At 45.6% G+C, this 27,539-nt stretch overlaps 1 protein-coding gene across 1 annotated transcript in view; it reads left to right on the top strand.

The window, feature by feature from the left end:
* cfap299 (cilia and flagella associated protein 299) overlaps window positions 1–27,539 on the top strand; it is a 961,605-nt gene that overhangs the window by 79,483 nt on the left and 854,583 nt on the right. The window contains exon 2 of the mRNA XM_072496240.1: window positions 10,477–10,607. Coding sequence (XP_072352341.1) covers window positions 10,477–10,607 — 131 coding nt within the window. The remainder of the gene's footprint in view (window positions 1–10,476; window positions 10,608–27,539) is intronic.

The following is a 27,539-nucleotide window of genomic DNA, read 5'->3' on the forward strand; positions in this document are numbered from 1 at the left end:
CCTCTCTGCCAGAAGCTCTAAGGTCGGGGCCTCGGAGTACTTTCTGTTGACCTCCAAAATGGAGTCGATCAGCTGTTGCCTGGCCTTCCTCCCTTTCACGTCTCTACGTGTCTTGTAGGCTATAATTTCTCCCCTGATCGCAGCCTCCAGTGCCTCCCAGAATGTGGACGGTGAAACTTCCCCCGTTCTGGTTATTAGTAACGTACTCACCTTTGATGTTTTCTGACAGAAGCCCTTATCGGCCAAGAAATCTGTGTCCAGCCTCCATGTGGGGCGGTGGGTACGTCCCGTCTCCAACCTTACATCCATGTAATGTGGAGCGTGGTCAGAGATGACTATCACGGAGTATTTCGCTCTTACTATTCCTGGAAGCACCGATTTTCCCAATGCAAAGAAGTCTATCCTTGAATATGCTTTGTGCACCGGCGTAAAGAACGAGAATTCTTCTCACCGGGGTTTTTAGCGGTTTCTCTCTCTGCAGATACTGCCAGACTTGCTGAGTATTTCCAGCATTTTCTGTTTTTATTTGACTTTTGCAATGTTTGCTGCAATAAGATTTGCAGCTTCTATGTAATAAAACCAACGGCATAGCAAGTGGTTAGGATCTAGAATTCATTGCCCGAGTGTGTGTTAGTGGCAGATTCAACCATTGCTTTCCAATGGGAATTGGATAATGGGAAGAGAAAAGATTGCAGGGCTACAGCTGAAAGGCAGGAGAGTGGGACTAGCTAAGTAGCTCTTCCAGAGAGAGCTGGAGTGGACATGCTGGGCCAAATATCCACCTGTGTAACCGTTCTATGATTTGATGATAATAAAAGACACTGTAATTATAATAATGACAATATATTTTTTAAAAGGCCAAATCAAAATTATTCCACAAAGGGAAATATCATATTGACATTTTTATGCAGTTGTATTAATGGCTAATTAATTTAATGGATGATAATGGGCATTTCTTTTATGTTGGAGGCGAGGAGAGCTACAGATACAAAGGAGATCTACAAACAGTGCAGCTGGGGAGTGAAGGCCCAGATAAAGACTCAAAAAGAAAGCAGAGAGAGACAGAAAAAAGAACACATCTCACTCTGAGGAAGAAGTCCGTTTTTCTGTTTGACACAAAAAGGGATGCAAAGGCGAGCTCTTGGAGGCAATGTGTGAGCTGGCTAAAATGGATCCACATCCTGGAAGGCTGTGAATAGCTCGGAGACATGAAAGAGCTGTGTATTTTCTGAGAAGTGGCCAAAGCAAGAACCGGGGTATTATTGGTTAGTTGGTTGAAAAGGAACTCTGGAAAGCTGCGCCATCAGGACTGTCATGACCTAATGGAGAGAGAATTCGCTGAAGTATTATTTGCTGATGATAATCATACCTGCGAAAGTTGTTGTCCAATAGAACTCCTGACCTACCCTGCTTGGATAAAGAACAGTATATTTTGGAATTATGGAGCTATGTAATGTTTTACAAGGGGAATGCTTGTGGTTGTGTACCGTGTATTTTTGTTGTATCAAATATTTAAAGTGGAATTTTACCTTTTTATTTGAAGTATCACCCACCTGTTCAGATATGTTGAATTTATGTTGATTCTAATTTGTGTTAAAGTAAAAGTTTTTAAAAATGAAATCTTGTTGTTAATTTCTTCTTTGGGGGTCATTTGATAAATTTAGTTATTTTGGTTTATGGTTCCCCCACGAGGATTGTAACAATAGAAAATATTGGAAACACATAGCAGCCCCGGCAACATTTGTCAAGAGAAACGTAAAGCTATTGTTGCAGGTATAGACCCTCAGTCAGGCTCTTGAATGGTGTTGTACAGTATAACCTTTTCCTGAATTTCTTTTGTGTTTCTCCATAGTCAGCTGCTATTTTTTTTTGAGATTCTGTACATTTGTACAGGAAAGTTCTGAAATACATTATTTTCTACCTGGAATAATTTTGATTTGTCTTCCAAAGTTTTAGTAACCAGATCACTGTTTTGTTGACTTAATTAAATATAATTGGCTAATAATGAACAAAAAATGTAAGCTTGCTGAAATGTTCGGAAAGCAAATGCTGAAGGGCGTAGTTAAAGTTCTCTGAACAGCACGTTTAGCGGGGTTTCTCAGTGGCTACAGCGCCAAGAAACATCCCGCTATCCAACGGCACTTTGCCTTTTTTTTGGCATGTCGGGGCTTCTCCCACCGATGCCGCACTTAGAGGGATTTCCTGCTGGCGAGGACCAGCGTGGACCAGTACTAAACAGCGCCCTAGGGAGGTCTCCCGGACGCAGCCGTTGGGTCCTGGGTGCCAGATGAATGGCTCAGTGAGGGAGAGATCCAGATTGCGCAGGGTGGAGTGAGTTGGATGGCTTGCGCGAAGTTTCGTACTCGGTGCAGAGCCCGATTTGGGGCTCATGTGTGATTCAGCTGTTGTGCCCGGATCTGCGCCGGATGCAACGGGGGTCACTGAATCACACCCGTGATTTTTCCATCTAGACTTGTTGCAGTTAAGGACTTTGTAAGTTCAATGTGCCACAAGGTGGCAGTGCTTGCTCATAACATTGTTTGAAAACATCTACTATTTTACATTTTAAATGCCAGGATTGTTAAAATAAATCTTAATTAAGAAATGTATTCCCTATTCATTTTTCATGTACTAATGTTTCTCAATATCAAAAATAACACGTTTACAATTCCAATTTGAAAAATATGAGAAACCAGTGTTTAAACCTGGGCCCCTTTTGCAATTGAACTTTCCATAGTTAAGTGAAACTGGGACCACGTACCGTATTAATAATAGTCTCTAGTAATTTTGGTTGCATAATGTTTAGAATTACTTGTGTTATTCCAGAGAAATTGTATCAATCTGCACTCCTGTTTTTGGGTTGAAATGTCATCACTTTTGCAGTGTTATTTCCATACATACTTACAGTAAGTCCCCACTATAAGTCATCCCACTTTGAGTTATTTCACTCTAACGTTTACTCTTTGGGATCTTTTTTCTATTTCGTCGCCATTTTTGATTTGGTGTTTGCACTCTAGCCCCGCTCCCCTGCGCTGAACCCAGCTGCCGCCATGTTCTGAAGCTGAGGCAGCAGCCACAGTCCAAGTTGAGAACTGAACATTCCTTCATAGAGTCTTGAGTTTTGCAGCACAGAACGAGGCCCTTCAGCCCATTGTGTCTTCACTGACCATCCTTTCTATTCTAATCCCATTTCCCAGGACTTGGTCCGTAGCCTTATATGCTGCGATGGCACCTGAAGTGCTCATCAAAATTCTTCTTGAATGTTGTGAAGGTTCCTGCCTCTTTGAGTTCCAGATTCCCACCACTCTCTGGGTGAAAAAGCTTTCCTCAAATCCTCTCTAAATCTCCTGCCCATTACCGTAAATCTATACCCCTGGTTATTGACCCCTCTACTCAGGGGAAAAGTTTCTTCCTACCTATGTCCCTCATAATTTTGTGCACCTCAATCAGGTCGCCCCCTCAGCTTTCTCTGCTCTCAGGAGAACAACTTCAGCCGAACCATCCTCTCTTCAAAGCTCTTCAGTGGAAGGAAGGTTGAGAGATTAGTGCAGATGGGGCAGAATCTTGCTCTGTGGGTAAAGGTTGATATTTGGTCTGTATAATTTATTTCCTTTTAAGTATTTTTAAAATCAGAAAACCATTTAATTCAATTAAGCTTAATATACTTTAACAAGTAATTTCAATTCCTGTTTGGTTAGAAAATCTAAAGCTTTGAAATCAGTAAATAAGCATCAGCTGGCCTCTTGGTAATAAATCTGCTCCACTTTTTGTGAATTTAGAATTTAATCAAATCTCTAGGTTCCATAAGATCTAAAAAGACATAGTTGAAGAAATCAGTAAGATGAAGAACAAGTGCAGGAGGGGATATAAATGTCTAAGTTTCGTCTCTCTTCTTTCCACCCTCCATTGTCTTTAATATGCGTTATTATGTCACCATATTTTTTAACCAGGGTGACTGATAACTTAAAAGGAAGTTTTTAAATCAATGTAATGTAATCATGAGTTAAATAATTGCTGCTCTGATCAAATCTTTACCAATCTAGAAAGTTTGACAGTTATAGTAATTCATGCTGAATGATGGTTAAATGTAAAATATCCTGCATGAAACAAAATTGCATGCAATATTCTTTACAGCTGATCTGTAATGAGAAAAGTCTGTACGTGCAGATTTTTATTTCTATCCTTCCATTCCATCAAGTAAGCCCATGCAGTTTTCTGAAGTATTATTAACATCCTGTTTTTTGATGGTTAAAATTCATGGGTACTGTATCAATCTGAAGTCTTGCTAAAGATTTGGAGTGAGACTTAAATGTGCTCAAAACTGATTCACTTAGAGTTAAAATCAAGCACTTGGGGCACGATTCAATCATTGCGTTACATCTGGCGCGGATCTGGGTAGGCTGGTTAAATAGCGGGAAGGGACAATATCGAGATTCGTGTCGGGCATGAAGCAGTTTGCGATTCACTCGGTGAGCTCGCAATGGTGAGTACCGGAACACACCCAAAAATGGCAAGCATATCATTTATTCTAATTTGCATTCATTTCAATCTCATTAGCAAGATTGAAGTCGAATGCAGCAGCTTCCGAGGAATTAACCGACTCCCCAGTGAGAAATCACGTGGGTGTTGTTTAGTAGTTCTTTTTTAAAACATGAAGCTGGCGCAGTGCTTGCTGAGGGGAAGTGAGGAGGTGAGTAACCATTTCTATTTTCTGGCATGCAGCTCAAAGGCACTGGAGCTGTTGGCCCAATGCTCGGAGAGGGCGGAGTAGGCAGGGGGGCCCTCAGGAGGGTTGGATTTGGCCGAGAGGTTGAAGCGTTCCAGATCGGGATTTGCCCCTGGGCTGGTGGGGGGGGGGAGGTGCTTTGCCTCCATGAGGACTTCGAACCTTCTTTAAATATTGTGGAGACCCATTAACGGGACAAGCTTCAACCTGTCTGCCCTACTAAACACATCCAGGACAGAGCCTTGCTGTGCCTTCAATGCTGAAATTCAATTTTACTCCCTTTCACTGTGACCAGCCTCGAGTTGCATTGTTGAGGGCTATTGCAAATGACGAGTTAGCTTTGAGAGCAATTAACAGCTGCAGGTTACGTTTGCTGCTTGTTCCTGCCAGTGGCTGCAAATTCCTGGAGGCTGCTGTTGCTGTTTCCTTCCTTTTCTGTAGCCGGAATGAAGGACAATTTTTTTCTAAGATGCCTGGGTCCCGGAACACCCGGCTTGGGGACGTACAAGTCCAGAAGGCAATCCGGTTTGAAGCAAGAAGATGCTGCAGGATCTACTGTGCGACATTAATCCAAATGGGCCAGCTGATGACGCCGTTTAAGAAATGCTTCCGCAGATTGCTGATACCTTTGTTGCTGGTGTGGTGAGTGCTGTATGTAACTGGCATGTCACTGTGGATTAAACACGCTGGAAGTCAAGGATGTTCAACTGCACCTTGAGTGTCAGTGGTATATGTGGATGGCAGGATTTGGTTGCGCTAAGATTGAGCCTTGTGGGAGGCCTGCACAGCTGTGGTTCCTGGACGGAGAATGGCACTGATACGTGGAACAAGTCACACATTGATGGACAGATCATTTCTACGACAAAGTTCAGGACATGATAACACATTCTCAGGCTTATCCTCCATTTCTGTTGCAGAACCTGCGAGGGGTGATACTATGTATTTGGTTTTTGTGTGAAAATGAGCTGATATAGCTTTGTATTGGTGCCAATATGGAATGGTGACGTTTCCTTGTTATTTAACGATTAGTGTGATAGGCAATTATTTTGTCCCAATTAAGGGGCAATTAAGTGTGGCCAATCCACCTACTCTGCACATCTTTGGATTGAGACCCACGCGGACACAAGGAGAATGCAAACTCCACACGGACAGTGATCCGGGGCCGGGACCGAACCCGGGTCGTCAGCGCCATGAGGCAGCAGTGCTAACCACTGTGCCACCGTGCCGCCCTATGATATATGGAATGTTATGGGGTTGATTATCAAATATTTGTTACTGTTGACCATTTAATAAACAAATTGTTCTCAACTCTCAAGTGGCTGCTCCAGGGTACAGGTGCCATGCCTCAGAGGATGATTAATGCATCGCATTCAAGGAAACTTTGAAACCTGAACTCTGAAAGCATCAGCAACATAGAGGCAGCTGCCAAAAATCAAACACTAAAGAGCAGGGCTTCAGCACTGTGGATCATCTCGTGACCAAAGGGTAGGTGTGTGGATCAGGAGAGGTCTCCCTAATGTTCTTGGCAGATGTCTGAGGTCTAGGGGCTCCTGTTGTGGCCGAGGGTGAGTGTGCAGAGCAAGGTTTGCTAGCACAACTAGCTCGGTGGTGCTTGCGTTATGTTGCTGGTGGCAGCTGAAACGCTGGAGAAGGCAGCAGCAGCAACAACATGGACTGGAGGCAGCGTCCCATGTGCAGTGGGCCGCTGCACAACCTGAAGACCCAACCACACGTCAGGCCGAGAAGGAACCCAGAGGGGAGGTCCAAGGTGTATAGGCGTTGCAGGTCTTTCGATGAGATGATCGACTCCTCCCGTGGAGGAGGAGGGCACCCACTCCCGGTGGCCGTGAGAGTCACCGCAGCCCTGAACGTCTGTGCAACAGAATCATTCCAGGGCTCAAGTGGGGACCTATGTGGCAGTTTCAAACTACAACCCACCGGTGTTCTGGGGGTGGTCACGGATGCCACGTATGCCTGGGCATCCAACTACATCACCTACAACCTGGACCAAGCCCACCAAGGTACCTAGGCAGCAGGATTCTCCGCTTTCGCCTGGGATGTCCCAAGTTCAGGGGCAATAGATGGAATGCATGTTGCCTTGCGTGCACAGGGGCATCAGGGACTGCCCTTCATTAACAGGGAAGGGGTTCCAATCCCTGAATGTTCAGACTGTGTGCGACCACCGCCCCCATATCATGCACGTGTGTGCCTGCTACCCGGGAAGGGTGCATGGGATGCTTGGAGATTCCCGGCGTTTTCAAGGACCACTCCAGGATGACGGGTTGGCTCTCAGGGGACAAAGGGTACCCGCTGGGGTCCTGGCTGATGACACCGGTGTGGAGGTCTGAGACCAAGAGCTGTGCATCAGACCGCTCAAAATGCAGTTCTGATACCTAGAATGCTCTGGTGGTGCATTACAATACACCGCCACACGGTCTCCTGTTTTGTCGTGGTCTGCTGTGCCCTCCACAACCTGGCAGCAGCGGGGTGACATGGTGGAAGAGTAGCAGGAGGCCTCATAAGAGGAGGAGGAGCCGGACCGGGGGGAGTGGGGCTTAGGACAAGCCCGGGAAGGAGCCAGAGGATGGAGGACAGGCACTTGGTGGCAAGGGTCCAGCACGCCCGGAGGACCAAAGAGACCCTCATCCACACTAGATTCACATAGGAGGAGGATATGTCCATCAGCTCAACACCCCCCCCCCCCCCCCCTCCCACATTTCCCTCCCTAATCACATCACCCCCCTCCCTGACTCCTTTGTTCCACCCTCCAAAGGTTTGTGTAACATCACTCCAAGGTGATGGGCATGTGTCGCCACTGCCAGCGGGCCACTGTACAAGGCAGGAGAGTGATGATAATTCGCTATGAGGAAAGCTTTGGTGCTCCTCAGTTTATGCCAAAGTCTGAATCCTATCTTTCTGCTGACAGCATGCTCACACCGGTTCTCTGAATGGGGTCTGCATCGGGACATGTGATCGTGGACCACTGTGGGTGGGGAGAGCAGGGGGCACATGGGGTGGGGGTGCACGCAGGCCCGCTGTGAAGATGAACGTGACAGATGCTTCACATGTATTCAGGTGTAACATGTTTTGATAGTGAATTATTGACATTTCCATTCCATCTAGCTACAAATTGACAGTGCCCCCTCCTCCACTCTCTTTCTCCCAACCCCATCAAGTGTCCACTCAGTGCTCCACTGTCTTCTTGATCTTTTGTGGTCTACTGCTACTTTTAATGCCCTGTGCCCTTTGGTTCCCTTTGCGGACTTCCTCTGGAGGGCCTGGAGCCCGGGGCCCCAGCTGACTTACCGGTGACACTGGTTTCGCTGTGCCACGCTGGTCTGCCCACTGCCCTTGAGATGTGCCTGTGTCGGGGGGTTCGGAATAACTGGAAACAGCCATTGTCTTCTTGGTGGCAGGCCCTGGGTTGGTCTGCAGCGCTTTCTCATTTTTGATGGTGCCTGTAGGGCCCTGGTGGTCTCCATGGTAAGGCGGGGCAGCTGGAGTGAACTCCAGAGGCCTCTGAGTCATCTGGCTTTGTCAGCCTTGGCAGATCCCCATTATTTGCATCATGGTGTTGACACCCTCAGCGATGCTCCTCTGCAACTGGGCTAAGCTCTTGAGTGTATCGACGATGCACATCTGTTTCTGGGACATGTGTCTCAGCGACTGGGACATGATGTCGAGACCCTTCAGCCATGGTCGTCACAGACTGAGCCATGCCTTGGACACTACCACTCAAGATGCGGATTTCGTGCTCCAGGCTTTCCATTGCGGTTGCCACCCTAGCAGTGTTGACCTCGGTGTCGTGCATGATCGACAACATCCCCTGCGACCAAAGTCTTTGGGTCTCCTCCGGTTATTGGAATGTACCTGATATCCCCTCCTAAATGTCACGGCTGTGACCTATCATCTGTATCCCAGCTCTGGGAGAACCTTGTCCAGAGGCTTGGCATCTGACTGCGACCCAGCTGAGTCTTGAGATCCAGCAGACCTTTGATTGCTGTATCCCTTAGATGTTCCTGCCTCCACCTGATGTGCATCAGCAACTGTGTGGTGCTCACCAGATTGTGCCCTAGAAGCCTGTACACTAATGTCGTGCACGAATGTTGCCCACTGAGGTGTGTGTCTCTGCGCTGGTGGAAAGTGGGGGTGGTAGCTGTGATGCCTTGCCGGTGTTCTCCTCGGAGCTCTCCTTTGAAGTGGTCTTTTGGGTGGCAGGGGAGTACGACTCCGGATGGCACAGCCTCATCAGATGGTGATCCTGCGAGACAAAGGACATCTGGTCAGTGAGAGGGAAGGATCGTTTTTCTCTGACATGAACTGCTTACTTGAGACATGTCATCTGGGTGAAGGTTAAGTGGATCCTCACATCTGTGACACAGGCCAACTTCGCTGTCGGTGACTACTCTCTTCTTGGTCAACCTCGCAATCTCCTAGGCCATTTCTCATAGGAGGCGAGAACTCGGATCTCTGGTACTCCACTTCTCGTCTTGACCCTTTGCCATTTATTATGGCTATCTTCTCCTGAGGGGACAAAGAGAGGGCATTATGAGCCACATGCTTGATGGGTCAACAGGGCCTATATATGTATGGGCACCGAGGTTGGACATGAAGGGTTGTGCTGGTGGGAGCCAAGAGGTGCTGAGGAACAAACACTAAGATCGGTGTGGTGTCAGCCAATGATCTGTGTGGGTGGGGGTTTTGGCTCTGAGGGGTGGCAGGTAGAACTGACACCAGGAGAGAGGTGGTAACTTACCCTTGCAGCTCGGTGGAGGTCATTGGTCGTCTTCCAACATTGGACAGTGGTCCTCCTGGTCACGCTGCCTGCACTGATAGCCACTGCCACTGTCTCCTTTGCACCATTGCTGATCCTGCTGCTGGGCCTCCGACCCCCTCAGTGAAAAAGGATGTCCCGTCTCGCATCCACAGCGTGAAGAAGCCTGGGCATGTTGGCATCCCCAAAGCAAGGAGCAGGTCTGCGCACTGCCATGCTTTTGTGCTGACTGGGAATGAGTGCTGAGGGAGCGTTTAAAAGCAGCTCCCCCTTGACAGTGGCGAGACGTTGAGGCTGGCAAATGAGACGGCGCAAAAGTCAGTAATGGCGAGACTCGGGGATACTTTTCGGCACCAAGAGCCGTTGAACACAGGCTGCGAACTCCCGAATGCTGCCGTTGAAGAACACGCTGCCAAACTCTCCAAAAATTACACTTAGATATTTTTCAGTTGATTCGTGCCCTTTGTTTCTAAAATGCATGTTTTAAGATATTGGTTTGTTAACAACATAGAACAAAATATTGAAAATAATTCATGAATCTGAAATAGGTTATCCACGCTGTTAAAATAGAAGTACCATTTTCTGATTTAATGTTTCCATCCCTGTTTGTACTGAACACCTATTAGCAATTTGTAATATGAACAATTTTTATCTTCAGCTGGTTTAGAGTTTTAGAATTCAGCATTTGCTTCAGCAGTAATACATCAGTTACTTTATAATTCTTATGGGACAAATTTAAAACTCTCATGCACTAAAAACCATTTTGCAGAAAAAATACTCCTGTTCCTTTTATTATCATTAACTGTGTCGAACTTGGTGCAGAAGTTGTAAAAAGATTTTTTTTTACTTTCTCACTTTTCTGACTGGCCTAAAACTTCAACATTGCTGTAATATTATCAGTTGAGGCAGTCAGTGTACAAATTTAGTGTATAAATTTCAGTTCTGCATTGGTAAATCATCTCCGTGACTCCCTTAGGATGAGGAACTGGCTCGGCAGCTGGTGGAGCTGGGATACAGGGGAAGTGGAGAGGTGCTGAAAAGAGAAGAGTTTGAAATGAGGAAGACAGCTGCTGAACTAGTAAGACTTGCGAAAAAAAGCCAGAAAAAGTAAGTATATCCTAATTCACTGATAGAAGACTATATGTCATGAGTTTATTCCAGAAGAGGCAAACGGTAAATGTGTTATTTTTGATGTTAAAGTATAACCATCGCCAGGGTGATGGAAAGGCATGAGAAGGAGCTGTTTTGAAAATGGGATTTTAACCTGTCTCCTTTGGGAAATAGATTGTACTGAGCATTAAAGCCAAACTGAATACTATGAGTTCCTCCTGCCCTGCTTCCAACAGTAACCAGCATTCAACAGTAAAACAGGCAAAGAATTAAAACAAGGTAACATTCATGCTTGATTTTGCTCTCTAAATATTATGGCAAGCTAATTTTAGTATGAATATAAAGACAATAGCAGTAATAGGTTTTGAGTTCTGTTCCAGTTTTTTGTTCGTAAATGTGATCTAGAAATACATGACATCTTATTACCTAATGTACCATATTTGATAATTTCAGAATGCTTTATATAGTACTTACAATTAATTATTTGAAACAACCCTTTTATACCTATTAAGGGAATCATAGTGTTCAATTTTTATTAAAAAAACACTTTTTTTCCCTAAAATTTTTAGAGTACCCAATTCATTTTTCCAATGAAGGGGCAATTTAACGTGCCCAATCCACCTACATTAAGGGGCAATTTAACGTGGCCAATCCACCTACATTGCGCATCTTTGGGTTGTGAGGGCCGAACCCACGCAAATACGGGGAGAATGTGCAAACTCCACACGGACAGTTACCCAGGGCTGGGATTGAACCTGGGACCTCGGCGCCGTGAGGCTTGCAGTGCTACCCACTGCGCCACCGTGCTGCCCCGTGTTCAATTTTAAACCTGAAATCCCAAGGATCAATAGCAGTCACCACTGATCAGTAATAATAACAGAAGAAAAGGCCACATTTAGAAAAGTCCCGTGGGTCCATAGGCATACCCATGGGCATATTTCCCTATAGTACCCCAATTCTCCCATAGCCTGATATCCTGGAATACATACTCTGGGATACATAATCACCCCTGATTTTTGATGCCGATCCTGCCAAAGTTTACAAGTTACATTTAATTAAAGGTGACTTGTATCTTAAAAATTCTTCCTTTAGAGAGCAGCATGGTGGCGCAGTGGTTAGCACTGCTGCATCATGGCGCCGAGGTCCCAGGTTCGATCCCGGCTCTGGGTCACTGCCCGTGTGGAGTTTGCACAATCTACTCGTGTTTGCGTGTGTTTCGCCCCCCACAACCCAAAGATGTGCAGGTTAGGTGGATTGACCATGCTAAATTTTCTGTTAATTGGAAAAAATGAATTGGGTACTCTAAATTTTAAAAAAGAAAATTATTCCTTTAGGTGTCAAGATCGGACCACTTACATCATTCAGTAAACTGGTAATCCTGCAATATGTCCCAATGGTTTGTTCACGTGCCTGCAGATTTTAGCTATTTCACATTGATAGTATGTGCTGCAAACATTTCCCGTCTAATCTCTTTAACACTCCCCCTCTAATGTCTTTAACACTCCTGGATATAGTCCCCACAATTTATATTGCCTGTGGTTATTGTGAGCAACCATTTATAAACTGGGAACTAATGCTAACCATCCTCATAGATGCCAATGCCAAAGCATCGTTTATACCTTAGTAATACTTCTACTATTTTAGGTAGATTGTGATGTTCAATCAGGGGTTTGCACCTGGTTATGGTGCAATTGCTTTTTCTAATTAATCCCCTGTCATTGAGTGCTGGATTATAGTTTGCACTGATCAGCCTTGACCACACAACAAACATTTTGCTTTGTATGAAGGAAGATACAAGATGTACATGGCACCCTAGCTCATTGATGCCATAGAAATAAGTCAACTTGATTGATTAATTGATATTTATTGTAACATGTACTGCAGTATAGTGAAAAGTATTTTTCTGCGGCCAAGGGAACGTACACAGTACGTACATAGTAGACAAAAGAATAATCAATAGAGTACATTGACAATGGTACATCAATAAATAGCGATTGGTCACAGTGCAAAACAAGGGCCAAACAAGAGCAGCATAGGGCATCGCGAATAGTGTTCTTACAGAAAGTTGTTGAGGAGTCTGGCAGCTGTGGGGAAGAAGCTGTTCCTATGTTGGGTGTGTGGGTCTTCAGACTTCTGTATCTTCTGCCTGATGGAAGGGCCTGGAAGAGGGAAAAGTCTGGGTGTGAGGGGTCTCTGACAATGCTGTCTGCCTTTCTGAGGCAGCGGGAGGTGTATACAGAATCAATGGCAGGATGGCAAGCTTGTGTGATGCGTTGGGCTGAGTTCACCACACTGCAGTTTCTTGCGATCTTGGGCCAAGCAATTGCCATACCAAGCTGTGATGCAGCCGGATAGGATGCTCTCTATCGCACATCTGTAGAAGTTTGTGAGAGTCAATGCAGACATGTTGAATTTCTTTAGCTTCTGTAGGAAGTAGAGACGTTGTTGGGCTTTCTTGACTGTTGCATCAACGTGAGTGGACCAGGACAGACTGTTGGTGGTGGTGACCCCTAGGAACTTAAAGATATCACCCATCTCCACTTGTGAGCCATTGATCTTTACGGAACTACGCTTCCTGAAGTCGATGATCAGTTCCTTGGTCTTTCCAACATTTAGAGAGGTTGTTTTCGGTACACAATGCAACCAAGTGATCTATCTCGTCGTTGATTCATTGTTGTTTAAGATACAACCACCACAGTCGTATCATCTGCAAACTTATAGACTAAATTGGAGTTGAATCTTGCCACACGGTCGTATGTTTAGAGAGAGTACAGAGGACTAAGCACACACCCTTACGGAGCTCTGGTGTTGAAGACTATTGTGGAGGAGGTATTGTTACCTATCCTGACGGATTGCGGTCTGTTGGTGAGGAACATCAGCAACTGGAGGCCAGAGGGAGAGCACAAGATAAGAAGGATAATGCAGAACTTTGCGAACCAGGAAAGAGGAGGAAGAGGAGATGCAGGACAACTAGGCACTAACGTATGGGAAGCGTGAACAGACCTAAGTCGTTTTGCCTCAATGTGGCAGAGAACCAGTGTGCTGAAGGCGACTGAGGCTAAGCTGTGATGTGATGAGAGATGTATGTCATATGGTCCAGCAACAACTCGAGCCATACTTTATTCACCCCATGCCCTGAAGTGGCTGTAAAGGTTGCTGTTGGTCTCAATCTTTATGCCTCAGACTCATTCTGTTTGGTATATTCCAGTCAGCAGCACACAGTTGAACTAAGGCTGTAACTAATGAATAATGAAAAGACTGTACCCAACCAACCTGAGCTTACAAAACTCAAAACATGGTGTCCAAAATGAGGTGTGATTCCGTGACTGGACAACATTTGCTAATTAATCCACAGTGTGCTGAAAATTATGCTGACAACCAATTTATGATTGTCAGTTGGGCTTATAGTGTGATGCATTTTAATGTACTAGAAGCTATGTATATTAATACACAGTGTCCTGTCTTTGCAGACAGAAAAAACATGTACACACATTGTGCCTGTTTTACCTAAACAAAATAAGTGTCAGCCATTCGCTGGTTCATTCCTGCCTTGATCAATTGGAGTCAAGCTGCGGGTTTAAATTTCAAACAATGCTCGGCTGTTAACTGTCATTCTCCATGGCGACACCTCTACCAATCATTGCCATTTGCCAACCATTCCGCACTCTCTTCTCCTACAATATACATTTGTTGTTCACCTGACCATCAGAATTCTTGCGAACTGCCCTGATGAGTGCAAGGTGAAAAGCTTAAACAAAATGTCTCTTTTTCAGCAATACTCATGTTCGGCACTACCACACTTCTATTTTTGTGGTTTTTTAGTACTTCATTACAATACACTGAATAGGCAGCAACAATGGTATTTTTTTCCCCAGAGAAAGCCCATGATGAGCCATGTGTTCAGGTGTTGGATAACATTTACAGAGTTCCCACTCACTGACAAGTCAATGACATCTCCTACGAGGCACAAAGACGTCTCCATGGATGATCAAATTCTCAAATTAACCTTTATGAGGGCCTGCTTTTTACCTGCGTCTGAGTAGCCCAATCTGTGCCAAGTCTGCCCCAACCCCTCACTACTTTTGGGTTCACCTCCCCGACTCCTAATACAGCTCACCCCACTGGGCCGAAAATCTGATACTTGGGCCGACATTTTTAGTAGTCGGTTTGTGGAACCAGGAATTCTCCCAGCTCTGCACACCCAATGGACGACAATAATCTAGGCCAGTATCTCCGTGTTCCACAATCCACTGTCACTGACTTGCATGGAGACTGTGAACTGAATGGCATCAAATTTCAACTCAGTTGAAAGAGAAAATGTGAGGGAAAGATTGGGAAAGTGGAAAAGGCACAGCTCTGCTTATTTCAAAATGTACCTGGGAGAGATGCACTTATTATTGGCCTCTATTGGTCCCAAAAGCCAAGCAGTTGGCTGAAGCACTTGGCTGAAGGCCTGATTTTAATCAATTTGAATAGTGCCTTCAGAGATGGAAGTCTTGGCATAATATAAGGTTCCTCCAGGCACACAAAGAAAAATTAGCTCAATGCCATGGGACCCGAGAAGTGATTAGAAAATGTGTTGTTGGTGTTTCTCCACAGTTATGAAACCCAAAAGGTCAAAATTGTGATGACAAAAGCATTTTTACACTTGTGTTGGATATGACTCACTTAGCTTTAGTTTTGTTTCTTTTAAAGGCAAGGAAAAACTATGGGTGGCATTCAAATTTGTATTTTACAAATGGTTAGCAAATTGCGAATCGCTTGGTTCTTCAGAGGAGTTCATCGTGCTTGTGGTTCACCATGCTAACCAAACTACCTGGATGATCATGGAGGTTGTACAGAATCTTTTGGACTTAAGATCCTTGGGCATTGGAGACCATTTCCAGGACTTGACCCTGATGATCTTATCATTTTTCCCACCTGTTTGATCTTCCCAGAGGAGGTCAGTTAACAGACATTCTCCATAGAACCCCGACAGTGCAGAAGGAGGTCATTCAACCATCGAGTCTACACCAACCTACTGAAAGAGCACCCTACCTCGGCCCACTCACTGCATAAACCCATCTAACCTGCACACCCCTGGACACTAAGGGGCAATTTAGCATGGCCAGTCCACCTAATCTGCGCATCTTTGAACTGTGGGAGGAAACTGGAGAACCCAGTGGAAACCCAGGGCCGGAATTGAACGCGGGTCCCTGGCTCTGTGAGACAGCAGTGTTAACCACTGTGCCACCATGCTGCCCCTTGTGCCACTGTGCCGTCCCTGTTCACTGTCTGATTCGGGACGATGGGTGCGCTGTGTAGGTCGGAAAGTCGATAGCTGCACATGAAGCCGTAAATGGTTAGCAGCCACGCTGGAAGAGATGGGCAGGAGGAGTGAGAGGAGGAAAACGTCCTGCATGGAGGAAAAATGTCCTGCATGGAGTTACTTCATGAAGGCGCACTGACTTCCCAATCTGCTGCCCCAGGGCACTAGTCAGGCTTTGGCTTCAGTGGGGCCCCTAGGTGCTGTCAGAGTAGAAACCAGTGGTGTCACCATTTTGTCCCCCATTGGGCACAATTGCCACTAACTGGCTACAACCACTACTGGACAAGTAGGCGATCCACCTGGCCTCACCTGGAAGGGGAAATTCCTCGGCGAGCTGCATTAATTGCAAATTATCTGATTTTCCTCTTGGTCTCTCCGTTGTGCCACCTTGGTGATCACTCTGCTTGATACATGAGATAGTTTAGGTTCATTACGTAATGAGAGTTTGCATTCTGGAACAATGACGATGAGTTCCAGATGAATAGGTTATGGTAATGGTAGCTAACTTTAATTCTGTGCTTTTATAAATGCAAAATGCTGTGGAGCAGGGTTCCAATGCTTTAACAGATTAGGATGAGTAAGAAAGATGTTTAAAGTTTGGTGTTCATGCTTGCCAGGGCAACAGTACCAATCTGGATTCCGGACTTTTGCTGGAGACTGTGAACTGTAAAGTTCAGTACAATTACATTCTCCATAATTTGTTTGTTTTTATGACTTTTTTTAGTAACTGTGTCATAACTAAAGTTATAATACAGCATACACGCTGTTACTTTGCTTAATATTGACATGGATGTATTTGAACTGTTTGGGACGTGCTACTTATTGTAGCATCCGCCTCATATAGCAGCATACAACGTTAACACCAACGTACACGGTATAAACAGTAAGGACTGTGAATGCTCTTTATTTTCATTTAGTAATTTCAATTTGCCCTAATCCCTATGAGCCTGACCCAAGATATCTCTGGGATTTTTGATGAACTATAGAATTTGATGATTAAAAAGCCGGACAACTTTTGTTCCAGTTTTTCTGCCACTCTTGCGCCTGCTGTTTGCCACACTGACACAACTAAAATAATGAACTTTCAGCTTTACCTGCAAGAACAACATGCTTACCCGTAGTACAATTCATAATTTAATCCTTTTCCTGCCTGTGCATTATCACAGCATTCATTCAGGCTGCCAGGTTGCGGACACCTGGATGCCGAGTCACTTGTTTGTTGAGCTTATTGAGCTAAGAGTTGATTATGAACTTGGGTGGAAAAAGTTTCTTTGAGAGTAAACAAGGTACTTTCAGGACCACTGGTTAAACAAGTCCAGTTCAAGTGAACAATCAGATACATTTCAAATTAAAAGGCTAATCTATTTACAATTGCTTTGAGCTCCAGATCTTGAAAAATCTTAATAGCTTGAAATTTGTGTGGCAGTATCTGCACCTGGATGGGTCTCTGCTCACAAAGGCTATCCATGGTGGAGAGATTCTTAGGGGTACTGCGAATGGAAGAGAAAAGAACTGTAATACCTCTGGGTAGAATCGCCCCAGAAATGAGCAAAGTTCGATTTTGGATGGGGCAAGTGGCATTGAACCCACGGACAGCAATGGCAGCTTTTTCTGCTGCATTGTGCAGCACGTAATGAAAAGAAATAAACAGGGACGGGTTACATGTCAGATCACCTCTGATTTGCCCACCTCACCATCTGCCACGGTGCTTCATTGATCCAGGCACCATATTTAAAGACTTCCCTACACACAGCTCGCACTCTGGGAAGTCATGGCTGCCAGAACCAGGAAGCATACTGCATCCAAATTTACCAATGCCTCCCTCAACCACCCGCTGGATGCAGCGGAGGCCCACCGTGATATCCTTTACCCACATTCTGGGCAAAGACTTGAAAGCAAGGACACCAATTTAGCATGGGAGGCAATGTCAGCGGTGGTCAATGCCAAAACCTTGCAGAGGAGGGCAGCCATTCAATACCGTAAAAGAATTAATTATTTCCTCCGTTCTGCCAGGGTAAGTTACTCTTCTCATCACTTACAATCACACACTCACAGGCCCGTCACACATCTACAGGGATCTCACTCATTGCGAGCTCAAAGGACATCACCACTAACTCTCCCACACGTATTTTCATCTCCCATGCGGGTCGTGTCCTCATCACCTCCCTGGTCTCATTAACCATCTGCACATCCCAGGGGATCCTTATCATCTGTCATGGCATGCGGCCTGCTTACTCCAGTCCCCATCCGTCTTCATGCAGGACCAGCTGGCACACAACAAGAGGGAGGGATCCCAGGCAAGTGGAGGGATGCCAGAACTGAAAGTCCTCACGGACTTTGAGGAGAATGCTATTCTGCTGGCCGGTGAGGGCGTGGACTGTTCCTGTACTGATGGTAGGTACTGCAGCGATCAACCAAATGAGGATCCAGCACTGCAACATTCATTAGACGGCCATGTTGTGAGTGGTGTCTCCTGTTTCTCAGACCCTGCCATGCACATCTTCCTTCTTTCGCAGGCACATCGGTGAAGCAGCCGAGGGCGTCCATGAGCCAGGTTCTCAATTCCAGCCACAAGGGAAGCACAAATCATGAACTCACACACTCAAAAATAGAAGAACGATCACCGCACTTACAGGCACTCTCCAGCACAGAAACAAACACCTTGGTGGGACCTACCACTAGTGTAGCATCGGGGTCACAATCTGGTGGGCACATCTGATCCCCAGCAGGCGGCCGGAGGCAGGGGCATCCAAGTGTGCTAGCATGCTGGAAGCCAAAAATTTGCTGAGTCGAGTCAGATTGCAAGCCTCTGGGCTCAGTCATGCCTCAGTTGCTGGAACTCCATCGGCAAGGGAGGGAAAATCAGGAGAGGATATTTGGTGTACTGTGATAGCAAGGCTTAATGGAGGAATCCGTTCACTTTCAGACTGGGATGATAGCACTGACAGATCAACGTACCAAGGTCAATACTGGTAGGGCAGTGGCCAATGTTGAGACCTTGGTCCAAGACCCCTGTCTTGCACTGCTGCAGGAGCTGCACTCAATGGCAAAGACACTTGCTGGCATCTACCAGTGTGAACACCAGAGTGGGGGTGGGGTGGGACTTCTTGAGCTCGCTCCAGCTGCCCCTCCCTCTCCAGGAGGCAGCCAGGGGCCCTCGGGCTGATAGTCCTTATCAGCTAGTGCACACCCTGGGGCCATCCATCCAGGTGACTCCAGGGTGTCCCTCACATTGGGCAGCACGGTAGCATGGTGGTTAGCACAATTGCTTCACAGCTCCATGGTCCCAGGTTCGATTCCCGGCTTGGTTCACTGTCTATGCGGAGTCTGCATGTTCTCCCCGTGTGTGTGTGGGTTTCCTCCGGGTGTTCCGGTTTCCTCCCACAGTCCAAAGATGTGCAGGTTAGGTGGATCGGTCATGCTAAAATTGCCCTTAGTGTCCAAAATTGCCCTTAGTGTTGGGTCGGGTTACTGGGTTATGGGGATAGGGTGGAGGTGTGGGCTTGGGTAGGGTGCTCTTTCAAAGAGCCGGTGCAGACTCGATGGGCCGAATGGCCTTCTGCACTGTAAATTCTATGATTCTATGATCTGAATCCCATCTTCCTGTGACTGCTTCAGCTCCAGCTTCACAGGCCGAGGAAGGTGGCACTGCCATACAGCAGGACCCTGAAAGCAGGTCAGGGTCCTTCAGGGCTTGGCTCTCCAAGGGGATAAGGTAGGAAATTGGAGTTGAGGATTATCATATCAGATAAGTCCTGATCTCATTGAATGGCAGAGCATTCTCGATGGGTCGAATGGTCTACCTCTGTTCCTACATCTTATGGTCTAACAGGACGTAGCAGTAAGCAGGCATCCTTCACCTCAGCTTTGGATGTTTCGGATGCACCAAGACATAGTGGCAGGGGAAGTAAGATTAAGAAGTTCTAGTTGTATAGCGTGGGCACGGGTGTTAGGTGTTAATCACTTGTATATAGTGTTCACTTCTGGAAATAAACTCCACTGATTTCACTATGCTATGGTGAAAGGTTGTGCGCCCTTATGATGATTGCGGCCGTGACCTCCTTGGTGCACTTGTGTGCAGAGACTTGTGAAATCATGGGCTCCACAGATGAGACCTCCTCATCTGTGGAGCCCTGGAAGGAATCACTGGTGTAATAATTGATTACCGCTGTAACTTTCAGTGACACTGGCAGTGGATGCCTCCAAGTCCCTGTGAAACAATGAGAAGGATGTCGATGGGGATCAGGCTGAGGATTCGGCCATGAGACCATGGCGATGTTCAGGCGAGTTTGGTATGTGCTCATAGCAGTTAGATTTGTGGAGGGTGATGAGGACTTCCAGTGAGGGCACTCCATTATCTTCACATGGCATCTGCGTATTGGACTCGTGTCTGATTGATGGCAGCGCACATACCTTCTGTGATAAGGCTCCTGTTATGGAGGCACAGCGGGTGGCTCTTGTTCCTGAATTCCAGGAGATGATGACAGCATGCATTGAGGTGTCCATAGACCCTCACAGTGCTAAGGTGAACATCAGACTGATGGAGGTTCACTTGCTCTCAATGATCAGGGTCATATGATGGTGATGCAGGAGGGAAAGTTTAAATTCTCCTGAGCCTATGGCATCCTTTGTGAGCTGAACCCTTGAGGGTCACAGTGTCACCGGAGACAGAGGCTGATGGGGTGGGGTGGGAGTTTAAATCTGTCACCTGTTACAAATCCTGTAGCAGGTGGCAGATGTGACTAACCAGTTCTCTAGACATGCACAGTATTCAGTGAGCACTGGTTTTCAGACATATACAGAGATGACAAGCTCTGTCTGCAGACCCTGATTTCCGCGAAGCACCAATGAGTGACGGCTCTCTGGCATTCATCCTCTATGTGTGGAGCAGGCCCTGCCACCTCTTGACGGTTTTGTTTCTGCCTTTGTCAAGCAAGCGCTGCTGTTGACGACTTCTCTTCCTCCTCCTCTCCTCCTTCTTCCTCCTCCTCTCCTCCTTCCTCCTCCTCCTCCTTCCACCTCCTCCTTCCACCTCCTCCTCCTCCTTCCTTCTCTCCTCCTTCCTTCTCTCCTCCTTCTTCCTCCTCATCCTCCTCCTCCTTCTTCTTCTCCTTCTGACGGTCTCCTCACTGCAGTATCAAAGAGAGAGACTTGATGGTTAGCATCTGTCTGCTAAGGACCACTTTTTGTCTATTTATCATCTGCAGCTGCCCATTGATTCATGTCCTGGCCACAACATTGACGCCTAGCCCATAAATTGTATGCTGGTTGGGCAAGACCCAACACCAAACCCGCCCGACAACACATTACTGAGTGGCGAAAGCTTTGACGACTCAACTGCATCCTGAGCTTTCATCCCAGGTGCAGGCATTGTCCTAACCTTCACTCCAAGGTCTTGCGCTCAGCTTGGTCCATAGGGGGCAGTTGTCAATAGACACTTTAGCATAGAGCGAAGGATTGGAAGCGGGATCCTTGGGGAAGTGTGTCATGACCCCCTTTATGAGGGGATATTGTTGCTTGCCCAGTCTGGCAGTGGTACTGCCACACCACAACAATCATTGTTTTTGAAGGTCTGTGTGCCAAGGGTTAAACTCTGAGCAGCAATCATTGGCATTCTCGCACGTAAATGCTGCATGAGTGAGCACAATTACGTGATTAGTCTGACTCCAAGCATGCCAACTGAGCTCAAGCCAAACGGTCTCTGCTACAACAGAGTACTCAGCTTTGACATGTTTTTCCATTTCCCTTGTCCTTGTCTTCATTCTACCTCTGTGCACCCACAGATTTCCTTCAGTCTGTGCTGATTCCGCTAAGCCTGCCTACCCCTCGCCTATACCTTCCTGACCACACTCAAGCCGGTCCCGGGGCTACCCTTCCCTCTCTACAGTCCTTCAATTAAATTTGTGCCCCGGGTATCCCTTTCCTTCCATCTCTGCAGCCTTGCAGTCAAGCCTGTGCCCCAACCTTCCCTTTCCTTCTCTCTCTGTACCCTTTCAATGAAGTGCATCCCCCCAAGCTTCTGTTTCCTTCCCTCTCTGCAGTCCTTCAGTGAAGCTCGTGCTTCCCTTTCCTTCCCTCGACAGCCTTTCAATGAAGTACATGCTCAGGCTTCCCTTGCCTTCCCTCTTAGCAGTCCCCCTTGGGCAGCACGGTAGCATAGTGGTTATCACAGTTGCTTCACAGCTCCAGGGTCCCAGTTCGATTCCCGGCTTGGTTCACGGTCTGTGGAGTCTGCATGTTCTCCCTGTGTGTGCGTGGGTTTCCTCCGGGTGCTCCGGTTTCCTCCCACAGTCCAAATATATGCGGATTAGGTGGATTGGCCATGATAAATTGCCCTTAGTGTCCAAAAAGGTTAATTGTCGTTACTGGGTTAAGGGGATGGGGTGGAGGAGGTGTGTGCTTGAGTGGGGTGCTCTTTCCAATGGCTGGTGCAGACTCGATGGGTCGAATGGCCTCCTTCTGCACTGTAAATTCTATGATAATGAAGCCCAAGCTCCGGGCTTCCCTTCTCTTTTCCCTTTCCTCTCTCCAGCCCTTTAATGAAGTCTGTGTCCTGGCATCACAAGGGAGCCTCAAAGCCGTTGCCGTTCAGACTTGCATGTGACCCTCTCCCACTCCCTGAGGATGCAGAGCTGTTCCATGTGTGCTGCACCAGCTTGAGTACACTCACTTCTGAGCTCCCCCTGGAGTGTTGCTTGCCAGGTGCACGCCTTTTGAAACAAAGTGGACATCGACCGCTTTGCCATCACTCCGCTGTGGAAGTTTAATTTGGCCTGGATTCCAGCGTATGGGCCGACAATGATTTGTTTTTGTATTATAATTATGTTCCCGATGTTCGATGGAGAGAAACACGGCCCGCCACTGACGGAGGGAGGGGACAATTGTGTCCTGCATTTACGCTGTCGGGAAATGTGCCAAGGGCTTTCTCGCAATATTTTCCACTCGCGCCACCAAACCCGCCTGCCACGAACGGGAGAGGAAAATCCTGACCTCTATTTTTTCATTTAAGGAAGTAATCTTTGTGAAATAAAATACTCTCGGCATTTCCAAAAAATCAAAAAGATGTATATATTTTTCTGTTGGCTTTTTATTGTTGCATCTATTTACAGCAGGGAATCTTTGCCTATAATGATTAATTCAATTTTTCTTTTAAGTTTATGTACCTTGAAATATTATTCTGTGTTATCTCTGACCAAAGCTATTTGTAATTTTTGTAAACATTTTTACCCAGAGAGTGGTGACGGTGTGAAATGCACTGCCTGGGAGGGTGGTAGAGGTGGGATGCCTCACATCCTTTAAAAAGCGCCTGGACGAGTGTTTGGTACACCATAACATTCAAGGCTATGGGCAAGTGGGATAAGGTGGGCCGGTCAGGGCCTTTCATGCGGATGCAATGGGCCGAAGGGCCGCTCCTGCACAGTAATATTCTATGATTCTGTAATGTGAATTTATCTTTCCGATAGTGATTCAATTATTCATGGGCAGCTGGATTCTGACTTGACTTAACTTTATCATTGTTCATGCTACATTAAAGAAGCCACTTCACACCTGAACGTTTACCTGGAAAAATTCAACAGACAATCGTTTGCTTTATAATGTCCATGTGCTAAATATTATTTCATAAATAATGTATCCACGCTTGTTAAGAATTTTGAGAGCCAGAGCCCTGTCCTTCCACTGTTCTGTCAAATCAGGTATTTTAGTTTAATAAACCAATAAATTGATAGCCGCAATATATTTCTGTCTTCACAGTCTGGGCAGTGATCTGACTGGTTGGGTTATGCACCCTTTGTAGAACCTGACTGATTTTCATGCCATTGATATCAATGGAGTGAAAATCAGATGTGTTCTATAATGGCCAGTCTTCCTGTAAATAAAGGTCATTGCCCAAGTGCTGAAGGTGAAAATCTATGATCAGTTTGGTGAGTTTAGGAAAGAAAAATACACGCTATTAGGGCATCCGTCAGAACATTCACTAACCAGTTTGCATCTTGCTTTTATTCCATATCTGACCTACCCATTTTTTGGGTGAATTATTCTTCAAGATGGGGGGTTCACAAGTCCTGGGAAAATCTAAAACAAAAGAGAAAATGTTGGAAATACGCAGCAGGTTTGTCAGCATTTATAAAATTAAACACCAATATTGCATTTCATGTTGATCCTCTTCCCCAGAGCTGAAAGATAAACAAACCCTTCAGGTAAACAAAAGTGGGTAGGGCTGGGGATGGTGAGGAAATAAAAACCAGCTCAAGAGCTATCAAGTGGAAGTTAATACATTGAATGACCTGCAAACTGCTTCATAGAAATGAACTTGTTAAGTAATATGAAAAATTGTGAAGTAATGAAAAGGACATAAAAAGAACAAAAATGTGCAAAAATGATGAAAAACCAATGCAAGGGAAAAGTTAAGACAGTAAGTGAGATCGAAAAAAAAGTGAAACTATATATGAAAACAGAAAATGCTAGTGGTACAGTGGGTCTGCTTGTTCCAAAATAAAAGCAGACCGCATTGCAGCCTTAAAACATTAATCAACCTCCCCTCTACACTCTTCCACCCCAGTTCCTCAATATGCTGATGGACCCAACTGCTTGTTGGAGAAAAAGAACTGGGATTATAGCTAAAGTTTGAGATTGTCAAAAGTCATAGCTGTGAATTGCAGAGTTCTTCGAAATAACTTAGATGCTATTCCTGAAGCTTACATTGTGCTTGGTTGAAGCAGAGTGGAAATGGAAGTGGGAATAACGTGGAGTAATTTTCTACTTTTGATGGTTAGCACCAAGCACTCCAAGATCAAAGGTTGGATTCAGTTTAAAGTTTCCCCATTCTGTCCCAATAATTTTCTTTGATGCCCAACTTCAGAAATGCACTCCTGAGTGTACCAGTGGACAATTCTTTGATGTGGGGAACGTGTTCTTGAAGATACATTTAGATTGTGGTTTCTGCAGTTTGTAATCACATTCCCCATCTTTGCTCAAGATGGCCAGAAACATCGAAGGCCAGTTTTAAAATAGAAGTTTAGACCATGTCCCCTCACTATCCCCAGAATTTTATTTCAATGCAAATAAATTTAGTTTTGTTGGCCAAACTATTAGCCATGATTTTCTTCCAAGGGATCTAATCAAATATTTCTGGAAATCCGGATATATGATCTCAACCATATCGATTGAATTCCCAAATAATTCCAATAAATTTATTAGGCATGACCTGCCTTGCATAAACTCATGTTGGCTTGGAACTATTGCCTTCATTCTTGTTAAAATGCCAGAATTGCTTCCTTCTTTAATAGATGCCAGTATTTTCTCATTATGGATGTTAAGCTTGCATAGCATTGAATGACATGGTGATCTTTCTGACCTATTTAAAAAATTTGCAGTAATATTAGTTACTTTACAATCTTCTGGTGCCACCCCTGTGCCTAATGAACTGCAAAAATGTTTTGCCCTGGCTCCCTTACCTTCCCATCACTTTTTAAAGTATTCTTGGACATATTCCATACAGTCCGGATGCCTTGCTTGTTGCAGCATGTTGAACATATTTCGAACATCCTGTCGCTGTATTTAAAAAAAAGCTATTTTGTCAGCTACTTCATTAGTTAAAATGCATTATTGTCCCATGTATCCAAAGATGTTTTATTATTGCTCTACTAGTGACCTGGGAGTGCTTTATTGAGACCAGAAAAGCACTCTAACACACTAACAGCCCCAATCTTGAATGCAAGAATTAGGAGCAGGGGTAGATCATTCGATCCCTTGAGCCCTTCATCAATAAGATCATGGCTGATCTGATAATGGTTTCAATTCCATTTTCCAGTCTGGCTCCTGTAACCCTTGACTCCCTTGTCGATCAAAGACCTATCATATTCAGCCTTGAATATGCTCAATGACCCAGCCTCTCCTCTCTAGGGCAGAGAATTCCACAGACCACACATCCTCTGAGAGAAAAAAAACCTCCTAATCCCTGTCTTAAATGGAGGACCCCTTATTTTTACACTTTGCCCCCAACTTCTAGATTCCGCCATGTGGGAAAACATCTTCTGAGCATCCACCCTGCCAAGTCCCCTCAGGATCTTGGATGTTTCAATAAGATCATTCTTCCGAACTTCAGTGGGTTTGGTCCCACCCCGTCCAACCTTTTCTCTTCAGACAACCCTTTCATCCCAGGAATCAGTTTAGTGAACCTTCTCTGAACTATTATCATAAACTTTACAAGGTATTCCAAGGTTTCCAGGGACCCGGGTTCAATTCCTGGCTTGGGTCACTGTCTGTGCAGAGTCTGCATGTTCTCCCCGTGTCTGTGTGGGTTTCCTCCGGGTGCTCCGGTTTCCTCCCACAAGTCCCGAAAGATGTGCTTATTAGGTGAATTGGACATTCTGAATTCTCCCTCGGTGTACCCCAACAGGCACCGGAACGTGGCGACTATGGGCTTTTCACAGTAACTTCATTGCAGTGTTAATGTAAGCCTGCTTGTGACACAAATAAAGATTATTATTATTTGCAATCACTAAAGCTCTGTAGAGTTGAAGCAATGCTTCCCTACTTTTATAATTGATTCCTCTTGCAATCAATACTAATGTTCCATTTGTCTTCCTAATCACTTGCTGCACCTACATATCAACATGTTGTGATTCATGTACCAGGACATCCAGATCCCTCTGAACCACTGAGTTCTCTAGTTGCTCTCCATTGAAACAATCTACTGCTTTTCTATTCTTCCTTCCAAAATGGCCAAGGTCACATTTTTCCACATAGTACTCCATCTGCCAATTTTTTTCCCACTCACTGAACCTATCCAAATCAGTTTGCAGACTCATGTCCTCTTGGTAGCTTACCTCCATGCCCATCTTTGTAAAATCAGCAAATTAACTACCAAATATTTGGTCCCCTTATTTTTGTGAGGGCCACGAAGAATCCAGCAGGAGTTTGTAGAATCAAAATAAATAACGTTATTTACAATTACATATTTACAACAGCAGTACTCTACCACTGCTCTATCCTCTAGCTGGTTCAACACTGGCCACCTCTATTTATGCAGGTGATTCTACTAATGATTACTCCGCCCTCCTCATTGGGGGAGCTCATACTCACTAAGGATTGTGGGATTGCCAATAGTCCCCAGCCAATAATCATGCAAGTTATAACACTTATTCAAGTCATCGATCCTCCTCCTCATTCAGGCACCATGTCCTAAGAGGGCATTGGCGACCATGGACTTCCACATGATTTGCCGTTGCCTTCCGCAGTATGGCTGACCAGGTCTTACTGCCTGCCACCAGGGGAATTGGAAGGATTTACAGGCTGATTTTGAACCTGTTTGGCCACATTACAAACACACCTCCCATAGCCATGAAATCCTGAAGTGGGACTTGAACCCAGAGTTTCTGGCTCAGAGGTAGGGACACTACCCATTGTGCCACAAGGCCACTTTGCAAGTTATTGATATGGATTGTAAATAGTTGAGCCCCTGGAACTGTTGTTCCCTTTGGCACTCATCTAGTGACAAGTTGAGTACTTCTCTGCACTCCTCACTGCCTAGCAGTAAAGTGAGGTGTCATCAATGCAGGGCACAGCCATTGACCACCCTGAATCTATTCTTAACATTCTTCCTCCCTGTTTTCAACTCT

Source organism: Scyliorhinus torazame, chromosome 3 (assembly GCF_047496885.1).
Source record: "Scyliorhinus torazame isolate Kashiwa2021f chromosome 3, sScyTor2.1, whole genome shotgun sequence".
Lineage (NCBI taxonomy): Eukaryota > Metazoa > Chordata > Chondrichthyes > Carcharhiniformes > Scyliorhinidae > Scyliorhinus > Scyliorhinus torazame.